Source organism: Corapipo altera, unplaced genomic scaffold (assembly GCF_003945725.1).
Source record: "Corapipo altera isolate COAL_440 unplaced genomic scaffold, ASM394572v1 49, whole genome shotgun sequence".
Classification (NCBI taxonomy): Eukaryota; Metazoa; Chordata; class Aves; order Passeriformes; family Pipridae; genus Corapipo; species Corapipo altera.
In genome coordinates, this window is record NW_020884879.1 from 8,053,653 (window position 1) to 8,068,017 (window position 14,365).

Here is a 14,365-nt window from a genome sequence, read left to right on the forward strand (position 1 = left end):
ATTAGCTGCAGTTTCTATTTGAACTGATAATAATTTATTGAAACCAAATCTTTCTCTTTCAGTTCAAATAATATAATCAAATATCATGAATCTATAATCTGTAATTCACCCTAAATTAAATTTTTGTACTGAAGACCAGGATGTGGTTCTTATCTCAGATGTCTTCTTGTCATGGGAACAGAATGCTTTGTAAAACCAAAGGAGAACTAAATTCTGTACAACTCCTATGCCATAGTTCCTCCTTTTCCTGAAAATATTCTATAAAAGGCATTATAACCATTGAATATACACATTATATGATGGGTGAGCAACTGGCTCATGAGTTATAGTGAATGGGGTAACATCAGGCTGGTGACCTGTCATTAATAAGGTTATGCAGGGCTCCACCTTAGGCCCAGTGCATTTCAACATCATCATAAATGACTTGGATAAAGTACTGGAAGGGATACTAACCAAGTTTACAGTCAATACAAAACTGGGAGGAGCTGTTGACTCCCTTGAAGGCAGAGAGGCCCTGCAGAGAGACTTGGACAAATTAGAAGACTGGGCAATCACCAATCATATGAAGTTTTAAAAGGGAAAGACCTGGATTCTGCACCTAGGGGGAGGAAACCCTAAATATAGATAGACTGGGAAACGAGATGCTGGACAGCCGTGCCATGGAAATGGACCTGGGTGTCCTGGTCGATGGCAAGTTGAATATGAGTCAGCAATGCCTTGGCAACCAGGAGGGCCAACCATGTCCTGGGGGGCATCAGGCAAAGCGTTGCCAGCTGGTCGAGGGAGGTGATTGTCCCACTCAGCTCTGCACTGGTGAAACCTCTTCTTGAATATGGGTGCAATTTTGAGGCATCTCAGTATAACAAAGATCTAAAGTTATTAGAGAACATCCAAAGGAGAGCTGCGAAGATGGTGAAGAGCCTTGAGGGGAAGACGTATGAGGAGCAGCTGAGGTCACTTGGTCTGTTCAACCTGGAGAAGAGGAGACTGAGGGGAGACCTCATTGCAATCTACAACTTCCTCATGAGGGATAGAAAAGGGCAGGCACTGATCTTTTAATTTTCTGGTGACCAGTGACAGGACCCAAGGGAATGGCCTGAAGTTGTGTCAGATTTAGGTTAGATATTAGAAAAAGGTTCTTCACCCAGACATTGTTTGGTCACTGGAACAGGCTCCCCAGAGAAGTGGTCACAGCACGAAGGCTGACAGAGTTCGAGAAACATTTGGACAATGTTCTTAAGCACATGATCGGTTTGTTGAGGCTGTCCTGTGCAGGGCCAGGAGCTGGACTTTGATGATCCTAGTGGGTCCCTTCCAACTCAGAAATTCTGTGATTCTGTGACTTACAACCATAGTCTGTTTCCTTATTAGTTATGCAGGCTAAAGATAGGGTTAACATTTCTGCTGCAGTCATATCTAGGCCTACAGTTTGTATCTGAACTTTTACTGCATTTCAGTTTTTTCCCCAAGCTTAATCACAGGTGAAGAAAGGTTCCCAAACACAGACAGAAAACATTAAAAATTCAAGATACTGTTCAAAACAGCATCCTAGCTTAGTCTTCCTAGCCAGTCATTTATTTATTTTTATTGAGTCTATGTTTTAAATAAATGAACTGCTTATGAAAAGTCTGCCATGCAGCTAACATGATATTCATAGTGATATTTGGTTTCATATACATAAAACATATATAAACATATATGTAAAAGTAAAGTTCAAATTCGCAAAACCTTATAATTCCATATATCTTACACAAAAGTCACACTCTAGAAAAATAGATGTATTTAATTTTTGTAATATTTATTTTATAGACAACACCAGTAATAAAATATTTGGAGTCTGAGATTAAAAAAATTGTAAATTATGCAGGATTGGCAGGTACAATTTTACTGATATGCTATCACTTATTACCTAGCAGAAAAGACTGACCTCCACCTTGCTACAACCTTCTTTAAGGTAGTTGTAGAGAGCAATAAGGTCCCCCCAGAACCTCCTTCTCTCCAGGTAAAACAACCACATCTCCTTCAGCCAATCTTTATCAGGCTTGTGCTCCAGACCCTTCGCCAGCTCCGTTGCCCTTCTCTGAACATGCTCCAGCACCTCAATGTCTTTTTTGTAGTGAGAGACTAAAAACTGAACACAGTATTCAAGGTGTGGCCTCACCACTGCTGAGTACAGGGAAATGATCACTGCTGTAGTCCTGCTGGACACACTATTCCAGATCCAAGCCAGGATGGCATTGACTTTCTTAGCCACCTGGGCACACTGCTGGCTCATGTTCAGACAGCTGTCGACCAACACCCCCAGATCCTTTTCTGCTGGGCAGCTTTCCAGCCATTCTTCCCCCAGCCTGCAGCACTGCCTGCGGTGGTTGTGACCCAGCTGCAGACCTGGCACTTCACCTCGTTGAACCTCATGCCATTGGCATTGGTCCAGATCCCTTTGCAGAACATTCCTGCTCTCCAGAAGATCGACAATCCTGTCCAATTTTCTGCAAACTGACTGAAAGTGCACTCAATCCCCTCTTCCAGATCACTGATAAAAAAGTTAAACAGAACTAGCCCAAATACTAAGCACTGGGGAACACCACTCGTGACTGGCCACCAGCTGGATTTATCATCACTACTCTCTGGGCCCAGCCATCCATCCAGTTTTTTACCCAGCGAACTTTGCACCCATCCAAGCCATAAGCAACCAGTTTCTTCAGCAGAATGCTGTGGGAGGCAGTACCAAAAGCTTTACTAAAATCCAGTTTGACAGCCATCCACTTGGCAGGTCACTTGGCCATAAAAGGAGATCAGGTCGATCAAGCAGGACCTGCCTTTTATAAACCCATGATGTATGGACCTGATCCCCTGATTGTCTTGCATCTGTCATGCGATGGCTCACGAGATGATCTGCTCCATGACCTTTCCTGGAACCAAGGGCAGACTGACAGGCCTGTAGTTCCCCAGATTCGCCTCCTGGCCCTTCTTGTAGATCAACATCACATTTGCCAACCCCCAGTCAGCCGGGACCTCTCTGCTTAGCCAGGCTGCTGGTAAATGATGGAAAGTGACTCAATGAACACCTATACCAGCTCCACTCTGATCCCCATCCCTGCCTTCCAGCTCAGGGATTTGGTAGCAGGCGAATGACTGGTCTTACTATTAAAGACTGTGGTAAAGAAGGCATCAAATACCTCAGCCTTTTCCTCATCCTTTGTCACTATGAGAAGATACTTTGAAGAATCATACTTTTCCAAAACAATAACATCAATAGTGTTATTTTATAAAACATTTTATAAAGAAAGAGGTTTTGTATTTTTAAAAATAGGTGTTGATAATTTCGCTTTTTATAGGCATTTCTCATGCAAATCCCTACTCTGTAAAAATACTTGTGAAATTAGACTATAGGTATTTAAACACTCATTCTTTGTAGATATGTTCATAGACATGATAAAGTTCAGTTTTTATATAAGCAATGTCTTGTGTAAGTAGATAAAATTCAAATATTAATCACAAACTTGTAGCTGTGACAATTTTGACAATTTTCAACTCATGTTAAATCCCATTTACAATTACCAGGTTTTGAGGTGATGTCTTATGTGTACAGGGCCGTGGGGAACAACTGAATTATGGTTGTATGGCGAATAATTTAGAGATCCCCTTTATTTAGGCTGCAGATATAAAACTACTATCTAATGATGGGTTACTTGGTAAATAACCAGTCAGATCAAAAAAAGGATACAGTCTGTTTTCCTCAGGTTTTTAGAATACTTTTCCTCACACTTCCTGTAAGCATGTTATTGTTGAGGTTTAAATAGATTTCTTTTTATTTAGGAGAAAAAGTTCTGCCACCAAGTGATTTGGAAAAAATGGAACAATGCCAAATGAAATATAATGTCTTTGAAGTCTATCTCTTTTTTTCCAAATCTGCTGAGTATTTATAATGAAGTCCAAAACTGAGAAGGATTTTTCAATGTTTTTCAGGATACATTATCATGTTCCTCATGGCCAGCATCCCCAGGACTTAGGTGGGAAAAAAGGTGGTGTGATCTTCGATTAATTCCTCTTCTACATTCACGATTTTCCCAGTACCTTCCGGGATCAGATTTGTGCAGGTAAATAAGTTCAGAAGGTTGGAACTTGACTTCTTGGTTGACAGATACATGCATCAGGGAGTTGTCTTGTTAGAGAAATGCCTTTATTAGTTCCACTGCAGCTGCTAGAGACGTGAAACAGGAACTATCATAAAGATCTGTCAAGGTCCACCTCGGCTAATCTTCTGCTCTAATGTCAGCCGGGACTAAGTATATGGGGAGATGTGTGGTCTTCTTACTTGCACCTAATGGTCTGCACCTTTCAGAGTTTGAGATTGGACATAGGTCATCATATTTAATAACTGCTAATGTGCCTGTCCTCAAAAGCTTCTTTCTAATCTGCTTTTCTTTGTGTCTTTAATTTTTGCAATGCATTATGTCATTGAGGTCTACAATGTAATTATGTTTCTAAAATCTACTTCCTTCTATTTGTGTTACGTATCTCATCTGATGACTATATTGGGTGAAATAATCTTGTTTGGGGGCAGCAAGGGCTGGCTGCCCCATAGGGAAGATGAGCCAAGAGAGAGTGCGGCAGTGAGGCTGGATATAGCACTGTCCATGCAGACAAGGACCCCAACCCACTGCCCCCACTGGGGGCTTAGGGATGGTCTTCAGAGAAGTCCATCATGGTCAGGTGGGGCTCCAGTCAGGCTGGGAAGTCAGACCACAGATCAGGTCCAAATCAGTGGGTTACATGTCCAGGCACAGGAATGGGTGGAGCCATACTCAGATGAGGACCACAAACAAGAGCCTGAGAAGATAAGCAGCTCCCAAGTGTAGGGGTGGACAGGCCTCCCACTCAAGCTCTTCCACACTAGCTTGATCCCACATCCCACAAACTCACCATGGCACAGCTGGCCTCAAGCACAGGCCACCAGTCTGCTGTGGGGGGCAAGAGGGTGGACTGTGGGCCCTGACCCTTGTATTGAGGGAAATACGAAATATCTTGATTTATGTTTTTGTAACTTCATCTGACTGTCTTCTGTTTTCCAACCTAAAGGATCACAGCTGTGTTACGACCCGCCCCAGGAAAAGGAGAGGGGGAGTAACTCAGGTTTTTATCAATAATTCCCTTGGGGTGGATTAAAGTGAAATGACACTAAATAATTGGTGTCTGAAAACAAAGTTTATTTTAACAATTTTGTATCAACAGGTATGCTAGCGTTTTGGGTGTTGTCATACAAAAATGCAACATAGAGATAACCTTTGGTGGGGGGGAAACTGCTTAGGGCAGAGAAAAAACAGGATGAGAGTAAGGGAAAAGAGAAGCTGTGAGTGCAAAAGAAAAGGATATAGTCACTGCCCACTGGATCCAGCGATGCTTGAGAGCGATGGTCTTGATTCGCAGGCGGTGGGGGAGAAGGAGAACCCCCAAAATCCCAAAGTCACCAGTCAGTTTGTATACCCTCAGCATGCTTTTGCACCTCCCTGGGACGAGGAGTTGTTTGCCTTTTTAAGGCTTAGCACTGGAGGCAGGGGTGGGCCCAATTGCCCATCTGAGGTATAATGCAAAAGTCAAAGCCTGCAAACTCCTGGAATGCATAAATCATTAAACATTTGAGTCTCTGACAAACTGTTATCTCCTTTTGGGAAACTCTTCCGTACCTCTAACTATCTCTGTTATTCTCTGTTTCTTTCATCATGCTAATATATCACCTAAATGGCAAGGTGATCAGGACTGCAAGGAGGATACCCCCTGATTTACGTTAAGGCATAATGATGTTCTATATTTTTTTTGTCAGTTCTTATCTCACACTTTGTAATAACCTATTACTTTGTAACTGTCACTGAGCACTAAGGTGATGGTATTTAGATAAATGTTTGTAGTAGCTCTTGTATTCTCTCCTTCATTTTTATAGCTACAGTAGGGAGTTTTTTTGTTTCCATATAGCTAAAGTTATTTTTTCCTGTATGTTGTACTTTGCGTGTGTTAATATTTAATTTCGTTGCCATTCTCTCTGACAATCACTGGGAAAGTTGTCCAAAGTTCATAGTTAGGTTTAAATTAATGGCATCATCGTGGTGGGTTGACTGTGGCTGGATACCAAGTGTCAACCAAGCTTCTCTATCACTGCCCTCCTCAGCAGAATAAGGGGGGGAGAAGGCAAGATGGAAAAAACCCTCATGAGTCAAGATAAAGGCCATTTAATAAAGCAAAGGCCACATGTGGAAGCAAAGAAAGCAAAACATTTATTCTCTGCTTCCCATTAGCAGGCAATGTTCAGCCAGTTCCTGAGAAGTAGGGCTTTGGTGCTTGTAGCAGTTGCTGTGGAAGACAAGTGTCATAATTAAAGAATGCCCTTATTCCTCTTCCTTTTTTGTAGCTTTCATTGCTGAGCAGATGTCATATGTTATGGAATATCCCTTTGGTCAGTTTGGGTCAGCTGTCCTGGCTATTTTCCCTCCCACAACCTTGTATCCCCAGCCTACTGATGAGGAGGGAATGTTGGAGAGGCAGTGCTGATACCACTGCTCAACAGTAGCCAACACACTGGTGTGTAATCAATACCTTTCTAGCTGCCAATACAAAGCACAGCACTATGAGGGCTGCTGTGAGGAAGATTAAATTCATCTCCACCAGATGCAATACAGTCCTATAGACTTACAATTTTTCATTGTTTAATTTAGTATTATCCTAGTAAATCAGGAGAAATTAGGAAGGAAGACAACCAATATTCTGGAATGATTACTGTTTTACAAGTATAATGCAATGAAATAGAAATGAAAGTAGCTACAAAATCCAATAAGGCAAGTGTATAAATAAGATCATGTTTGTTAAAAGTTTTAAATACCTAGATATTTTATGAATTCATTCGTCTTCTGTATTTATAAGAATGAGGTTCTCATACTGAAATATTCTGTGAGCTCCAGTGCTAAGTCATTAACTGGAGGACAGCTGTGTACAGGTACGGAGCATGTGTCTCTGTAACTCCTTTTTCTTATCAATCAGAAATAACAACTCTTAAGATTAGCACAAACGATTTATCATTTGTGGCTCTGAGGTCTTACTAATTGAAATAAACTGTCTTTCCTGTATAGTCTTCATGTCTGCCATCTTGGATATGTGAGTCTGGGAAGAATAGTGTGCTATGCTGTATCCTGATGGCACATCAAACATTAGCAGTTTCAATTTTCCTGTTCCTCCATTCAAACGTGTAAAATTAAGAAATTAATGCAGAAAAGTTATGTTAATTTTTCTGCAAAGGCTGTTTTGTGAAAAACCTTCCCAGTATCTTTTCTCTGTTGTTACACTCACCCTTCCAGTGTTTCTATGGATCCTACAGTCAACTGATCCTACAGTCCTACAGAATTTTCAATCCTCAGGGATGTAAGGAGAGCCATCATTAAAACCTCTACTCTGGATTTCCAGAGGGCAGATTTTGGCCTATTCAAAAAACTAATTCAGGGCATACCCTGGGAAACAACCCTTAAAGGCAAGGGGGTCCAGGAGGGATGGACATGCTTCAAGCAGGCAATTTTGAGTGCACAGGAACAGGCTATACCAGTGTGCCGAAAGGCCAGCCGGAGGGGAAGGCGGTCGGCTTGGTTAAATAGGGAGGTTCTGAAAGAAATCAGGGATAAAAAGAAAGTTTACAGACTGTGGAAGAAAGGGCTGGCTACTTATGAAGAATTTACGAAGAGAGCTAGGTCATGCAGAAAAAAAATTAGGGAAAGAAAAGTGGAATTTGAAGTTAATTTGGCTAATTCAGTTAGAGATAACAAAAAGTCCTTTTATAAATACATTAATAGCAAAAGGAGGGGCAAGGAAAACCTCAATTCTCTGTTGGACTTGGAGGGAAATATAGTTAACAAAGATGAGGAGAAGGCTGAGGTACTTAACACCTACTTTGCCTCAGTTTTTAGCAGTAAGACAGGTGACCCTCAGGACAACTGGCCTCTAGAGCAGATAGACAGAGACAGAGAGCTGAATAGCCCTCCTGTATTCCAGGAGGATGTAGTAAGCGACTTACTGAGCCAGCTGGATCCTAACAAGTCTATGGGACCAGACGGGATCCATCCCAGGGTGATGAGGGAACTGGCAGAAGAGCTTGCCAAACCGCTCTCCATCATCTTCCAACAGTCCTGACTCTCTGGGAAGGTCCCAGATGATTGGAGGTTGGCGAATGTCACCCCAATCCACAAAAAAGGCTGCAAGCAGGACCCTGGTAACTACAGACCTGTCAGCCTGACCTCGGTGCCTGGCAGGGTTATGGAGCAGATCACCCTGAGTGAAATCACACAGCACCTTCAGGATAGACAAGGGATTAGACCCAGCCAGCATGGGTTTAGGAGGGGCAGGTCCTGTCTGACCAACCTGATCTCTTTTTACTATCAGGTGACCCACCTGGTGGATGAGGGGAAGGCTGTGGATGTGGTCTATCTAGACTTCAGCAAGGCTTTTGACACTGTCTCCCATAATATACTCCTGGAAAAGCTGGTAGCCCATGGCTTGGACAAGTGCATCCTCTCCTGGATTAGGAGTTGGCTGGAGGGTCGGGCCCAGAGAGTGCTGGTGAATGGAGCTGCATCCAGCTGGCGGCCAGTCACTAGTGGTGTTACCCAGGGGTCTGTGTTGGGTCCAGTCCTGTTTAACATCTTTATTGATGATTTAGATGAGGGGATTGAGTCCATCATCAGCAAATTTGCTGATGACACCAAATTGTGAGGGAGTGTCGACCTGCTGGAAGGCAGGAGGGCTCTGCAGAGGGATCTGGATAGACTTGAGAGATGGGTTGATTCCAATGGGATGAAGTTCAATAAAGCCAAGTGCCGGGTCCTGCACTTTGGCCACAACAACCCCATGCAGCGCTACAGGCTGGGCACAGAGTGGCTGGAAAGCAGCCAGGCAGAAAGGGACCTGGGGGTACTAATTGACAGGAAGCTCAACACTGGCATCAGTGTGCCCAGGTGCCCAAGAAGGCCAATAGGATCTTGTCCTGTATCAAAAATAGCGTGGCCAGCAGGACCAGGGAAGTGATCCTTCCCCTGTACTCTGCATTGGTGAGGCCACACCTTGAGTATTGTGTTCAGTTCTGGGCCCCTCAGTTCAGAAAGGATATTGAGGTGCTGGAGCGGGTCCAGAGAAGAGCAACAAGGCTGGTGAAGGGACTGGAGCACAAGTCCTATGGGGAGAGGCTGAGGGAGCTGGGGTTGTTTAGCCTGGAGAAGAGGAGGCTCAGAGGTGACCTCATCACCGTCTATACCTACCTGAAGGGAAGTTCTAGCCAGGTGGGGGTTGGTCTCTTCTCTCAGGCACTCAGCAATAGGACAAGGGGGCACGGGTTTAAGCTCTGCCAGGGGAAATTTAAGTTGGATATCAGGAGAAAATTCTTTACAGAGAGAGTAATCAGGCATTGGAATGGGCTGCCCAGAGAGGTGGTGGATTCACCGTCCCTGGAGATTTTTAAATGCAGATTGGACGTGGCACTGAGTGCCATGATCTAGTAAATGGACTGGATTTGGACCAAGGGTTGGACTCAATGATCTCGGAGGTCTTTTCCAACCCAATCAATTCTATGATTCTATGATTCTATAACTGTCACCATCTACCAACAGGAGTGGATTTATGAGCCCCCCTAGAAACTGTGGGAAGAGAAGCCTTCAACATCTGTTTGTGTGGGGTTTCTTATCACAGCCTGCTTCCTTCTTGTGGATACTTAATAAACACTTGAAAGTTGCACAAAAGCCTCTCACCACCTCATTTCTAAGGGCTTTGTTTCTTAGAATTACACTGCTTAGGTCTGACGGCCATTCTTTCTGTTCACAGAGCTGAAATTAAAGCAGGTTAGGCAGTATATGTTTCACCAGTAGATCCTTGTGAAGCTAAAAACAACCTGCAGCTTTTGACTGGTAAAAGCAGAATCATATTTACTTGTCTGCATGATCCTTGTTCTATTGAGGAACAATGGCTGGCCCGGGGAGTCAAGGTGTAAACTGAAAACTACAATGGCTTATTGGCTGAACTAAAATGGAACAGAATATAGTTATCACAGAGGAAGCACGGTTTTCATTAAATTCTGTGAAAGCCTTCAGCTCGGTGTTTAACAATGAAGCACAAAGGGCCCAAAATCATAATAGTCAAATCTGAGATCCATTCTACTGTATACTTCAGATAAGATATTGAATTGAATAGAATTACTCACGTGGAAAATTAGCACATATTCAGCTGTTCATAGATCAAAGGTTTTAAAATTCAGTCTTCTGCATCAATAAAACACAAGCTTAAAGTGCACATAATAGAACTTGTACATTGCAGAGAAAGTTTCTTAAGTAGTAATGATATTCCTGAAATTTAAATTTCTGGAAAATAAATTTAAAAGTGTATTAATACAAAACATTATACCTGAACTCATACTCAAACCTTGGATAACTACTCTGATAATTTTCTCCTTCTGTCTTTCTGTGCTGTCTAACGTTAGGAAGTAAGAGTACTTAAACAAAAATGCAGGATAAATATGAGAGAGGAAGTACATTTTTCTTAAAGCATAGAACCAACACTGTATTTTGCTAGCAAGACAGTTTACAAGACTGTTTTAAATTCCTGTAAGCATTTTTAAATGTGACTACCTCTCAGAATTGGTTATAAGAGAAAGATAATACTTTTTAAAAGATGCTGCTGTAAACAGTGACATTAAAGTAAGGATATTGACAATAATATAAGGAAGCAACATGAACTGGAAGCTAATTCATTACATATTTCGTAGTTAGTATTTACAAAGCTGTTTTCACTATGTAAGGCTTTTTATATTTCAGAGTTTGAAAAGGCTGGCATGGAAATGTATCATTATCACATATAATATTGAACCTCATAATCATATTCTAGCTTTTCCAGTGGGATGCTTGAGACATGTGAATTCTGGAGGGTATTCATACAGAATTCTAAAAGACATTCAGGTTAAAAATTGGAAAGCTTATTCATTTCAAATATAACTTTTGAGTTCCAGAAGGCACAGAACCTGAAATATGTAAAAATTTGGGAAAGTTGAAAAAGTCTTCATCTGATCTCCACTTTTTTGTGTGTGTGCGTGTATTATAAAGTGATTAATCTACTGTTTTTTTTCCATTTAGTACAAAGCATATTTAATACAGTATATTTGCAGGTTTGCATGCATAGTATTATGGACTTGGGCTGGTAGAGTCATTCAAAATATACTATTGCAATAATTTAAGGCTAATGATATCTACTCCCAAGACCCATTCAGAAGTAATTTATTAGGTAACCATGTATCTTACTGTCTGTGCTTATTGATACTTGGGTAAGAATATTATGGATTAGTGGGTTTATATCTGCACAGATCAAATTCCTAGCAACAGTAGGAACAGACTGATGCCTTGAATACATCAGGTTCAGTGTCTGTAGTGTAAAGGAAATTTGTGCATCAGGACTGAATCTGGAACATACTGGGTTTTCTGTGCTTGTGTTCGTGTCACACATTAATAGACTCCTTGGATTTCTGCTTTGATTTACAATACATCGAGAACAAGGTGAGTCCTGAAACTAACACTACTTTTCATGAATGAGATGATCAATTTTGTGCATTATGCTATGCTCTTCATGTAAGGACTTAGAAATTTATTCTGGAAAAAATAAATATATATATTTCTAGCTAATTAAAATAAAGGATAGAATAAATAAATGATAGCAACATTACTTGAAGGTTCTTTAAATAAATCTTCCTTAAAACTTCACCGGTATATTTGGGCATTTAAACAAAAATCACTACTCGTGTGAAAAGACAACTAAACTGATAAGTTAGTGGATTCCTGCATGATTGTGTTAGGATTTATCAGCCTTATACCCCTGTAAAAGCTGGTTCTCATGATGGAACTCTCAAAGCAAAGGCATACTCTAGTTCATTTTTATTGCTTCTCCTGACTGAAGGAAAAGCCTGTACTTGACACAGATGCAGCAAAGACCATTATGGTAGAGACAGATATTAGCCTCACATTCTATACTACTAGAATAAAATTTCAAGAGGTAAAAAACTCCAAACAAACAACTTTGATATGTCTTCAGATGTCAGAAACTTTCATCAGTGACACTCAGTTTTACCTTGAAGATAACACATACTTTGCTTGAGCCATTCTCAGAGAATCTGAATGATGTACTTAATCTTAAACCATGAATTGACCATCAACACTTGGGTTTGTTACAGAATGTCAGCAGTGGAACTTGGTATTCTCTGTATGTTCAGTAATCTCTTTTCGTGGGATATGGATTAATACTGAGGTTTTTTTGGTTCTGAAGCCAGAGGCCTGTGAGCCTTCCAAGGGCTTTTAGCCAAGAAGGCTATTTACTGAAGAAATTGGGTCTGCTACTGCATCTGAAAAATTTCTCTTGTTCTGTAATTGCTCAGTGCCTGGCAGCGGAAAGTCAGTGTATAAAACATGTCAGGTATTGTATAAGTGCCCAGATTGGTGCTGGGTTAGAGGCACCCAGGTGTATACTGCTTTTGTCATTAGATGTCTCTTGACATTCTAGTGTGTTTTGGTAATGATCCTTGATTCAGAAATGCAACTGGAAAAATCATTAATGCTACCTGATCAATTTTGAGTCCAACTTCTCAATCAGTAGTTTAGAAAAGGATTAAAATTCTATAAATGAGAACAGCCAACAAGATGTCCAGACACGAATCTTACTGTCTTTAAAGTATGTATTAGAAAAATGAAACAAAGATGTTGAGACAAATGTACTGGCATCCACTGATTTTCACAAATGGTGGTCTACGGTTTCCAGTGCACACTTTCCTTCTTTTTGATCTGCTGTATTAAAGTATTAAGTCTTTGGTATGCATCACATTTTTCGCTCGTTTAGCTTCTGAAGTCATACAGTCTATTGGTCAAAGTTCTGTGGAGCTAATCTCTGGAATTCTTTTATAGTCTTGTGGAAGCTTAATATAGTCTGAATTGACCTTTTAGCATGATCTTTTAATATGTCAGGTATTTTTAAAACAGGAAAACCAGCATTATATCAGTGTTCAGTGGCTGACCTTCATTGTAGTTGAAAGAAAAGCATTTCTACAAGTATTGTTAAGATGATATGCTAGAACAGATGAAATTTTCTTCTGACCTGATCTGTTATGATGTGTCTATAGGCAAAATGCATTCCAAGTAATTGCTGTGGATGGGGTTTGCAGTGGAATAATTCAGTGTCTCTCTGCTGAAGACTCTATTGACTGGCTACAAGCAATAGCAAGTAACATTTCCAACCTCACAAAGCACAATGTAAGTATGGATCCAAGTAAGCCACAAGGTTTCCAATCATATTTGATTATTACTGTCATAAAAGCCTAATGGGTTCACACAGAGAATTATCTGCATATAAACAATGCTTGAGGCTGTCTGAGAGAAGTCAACTCAAGTTTGTCATCAAATCAGAGAGAAATCATTGTGAGAAATCATTGAATGGGAAAATATTCTTCCCTACGGTCACATAGTTCACTCCATTGCTATCAGAGTTATTCACTTCTTAGCAGTACCATCTAGGATTAGAAACAAAGACCAGACACACAGGAGAAAGCTAGGTGTGATGGGTGAACACATATAAAGGAAAAAATTCTGTACTTTTTTTATAGTTTGAGAAATCAAATCTATATTGATGCCTGCTCAGCTGGTGCTAAAGAAAAAACTCTGGAGCAGTTAATTAGGGGTGAGATAAGGAAAGGGTTTAATTTTGCCAAGGCAAGAGGTGTTACAAGACGCTTGCCCAGCTATACCCAAGATGTTATATTTTATACTATTATCTGTCCAATCCTGTGTGTGTCCACCCTGTAGCCTTTGCTCTGGACCACCTTGGGTTCACCCCCTGAGAATTGGGTCTGGATGCTTTTTGGGACCACCTCTTCACCATCTTCATCATCTTCAGAGCACAAAGGGTACATGGTCACCTAATTCCTGACTCCATTTTGTTATTCAGGCCTTGATATGGCTGGTCTCTAAACAGCCTAGGCCTTGCCTTGACAAGAGACTAAACGTTGCCATTGAATTCAGGAGTAGATTTGATATGGGGAGCATAGAATGGGGTAAGAGGGTTAAGGAATGTGTAAACTACTTGTATTACAGGAATAAGTCTTATGCAAAAGTTTTGCCAAACTACTACTAAGACTGGTTGAAAGATTGTCTGGACTTTCCTGGGAGGTATTTTGCATTTGATAGTGAACATGTAGTTTTCCCTGTAGAAGTCTGTATGATACCTTTAGAGGTTTTCATTAAAAAGTACAGAACACATGGTTAACTCCATTATTTTGAATTAAGTTATAATAAGGAAGTCCTTGAGGATTTAA

At 40.9% G+C, this 14,365-nt stretch overlaps 1 protein-coding gene across 4 annotated transcripts in view; it reads left to right on the forward strand.

Moving 5' to 3' along the window:
* Window positions 1–14,365, forward strand: part of SNTG1 (syntrophin gamma 1) — a 342,205-nt gene that overhangs the window by 230,433 nt on the left and 97,407 nt on the right. For all 4 annotated transcript variants that reach the window (XM_027638780.1, XM_027638782.1, XM_027638783.1 and 1 more), the window contains 2 exons: window positions 3,970–4,100; window positions 13,178–13,307. In XM_027638780.1, the coding sequence (XP_027494581.1) occupies window positions 3,970–4,100; window positions 13,178–13,307 (261 nt within the window). The remainder of the gene's footprint in view (window positions 1–3,969; window positions 4,101–13,177; window positions 13,308–14,365) is intronic.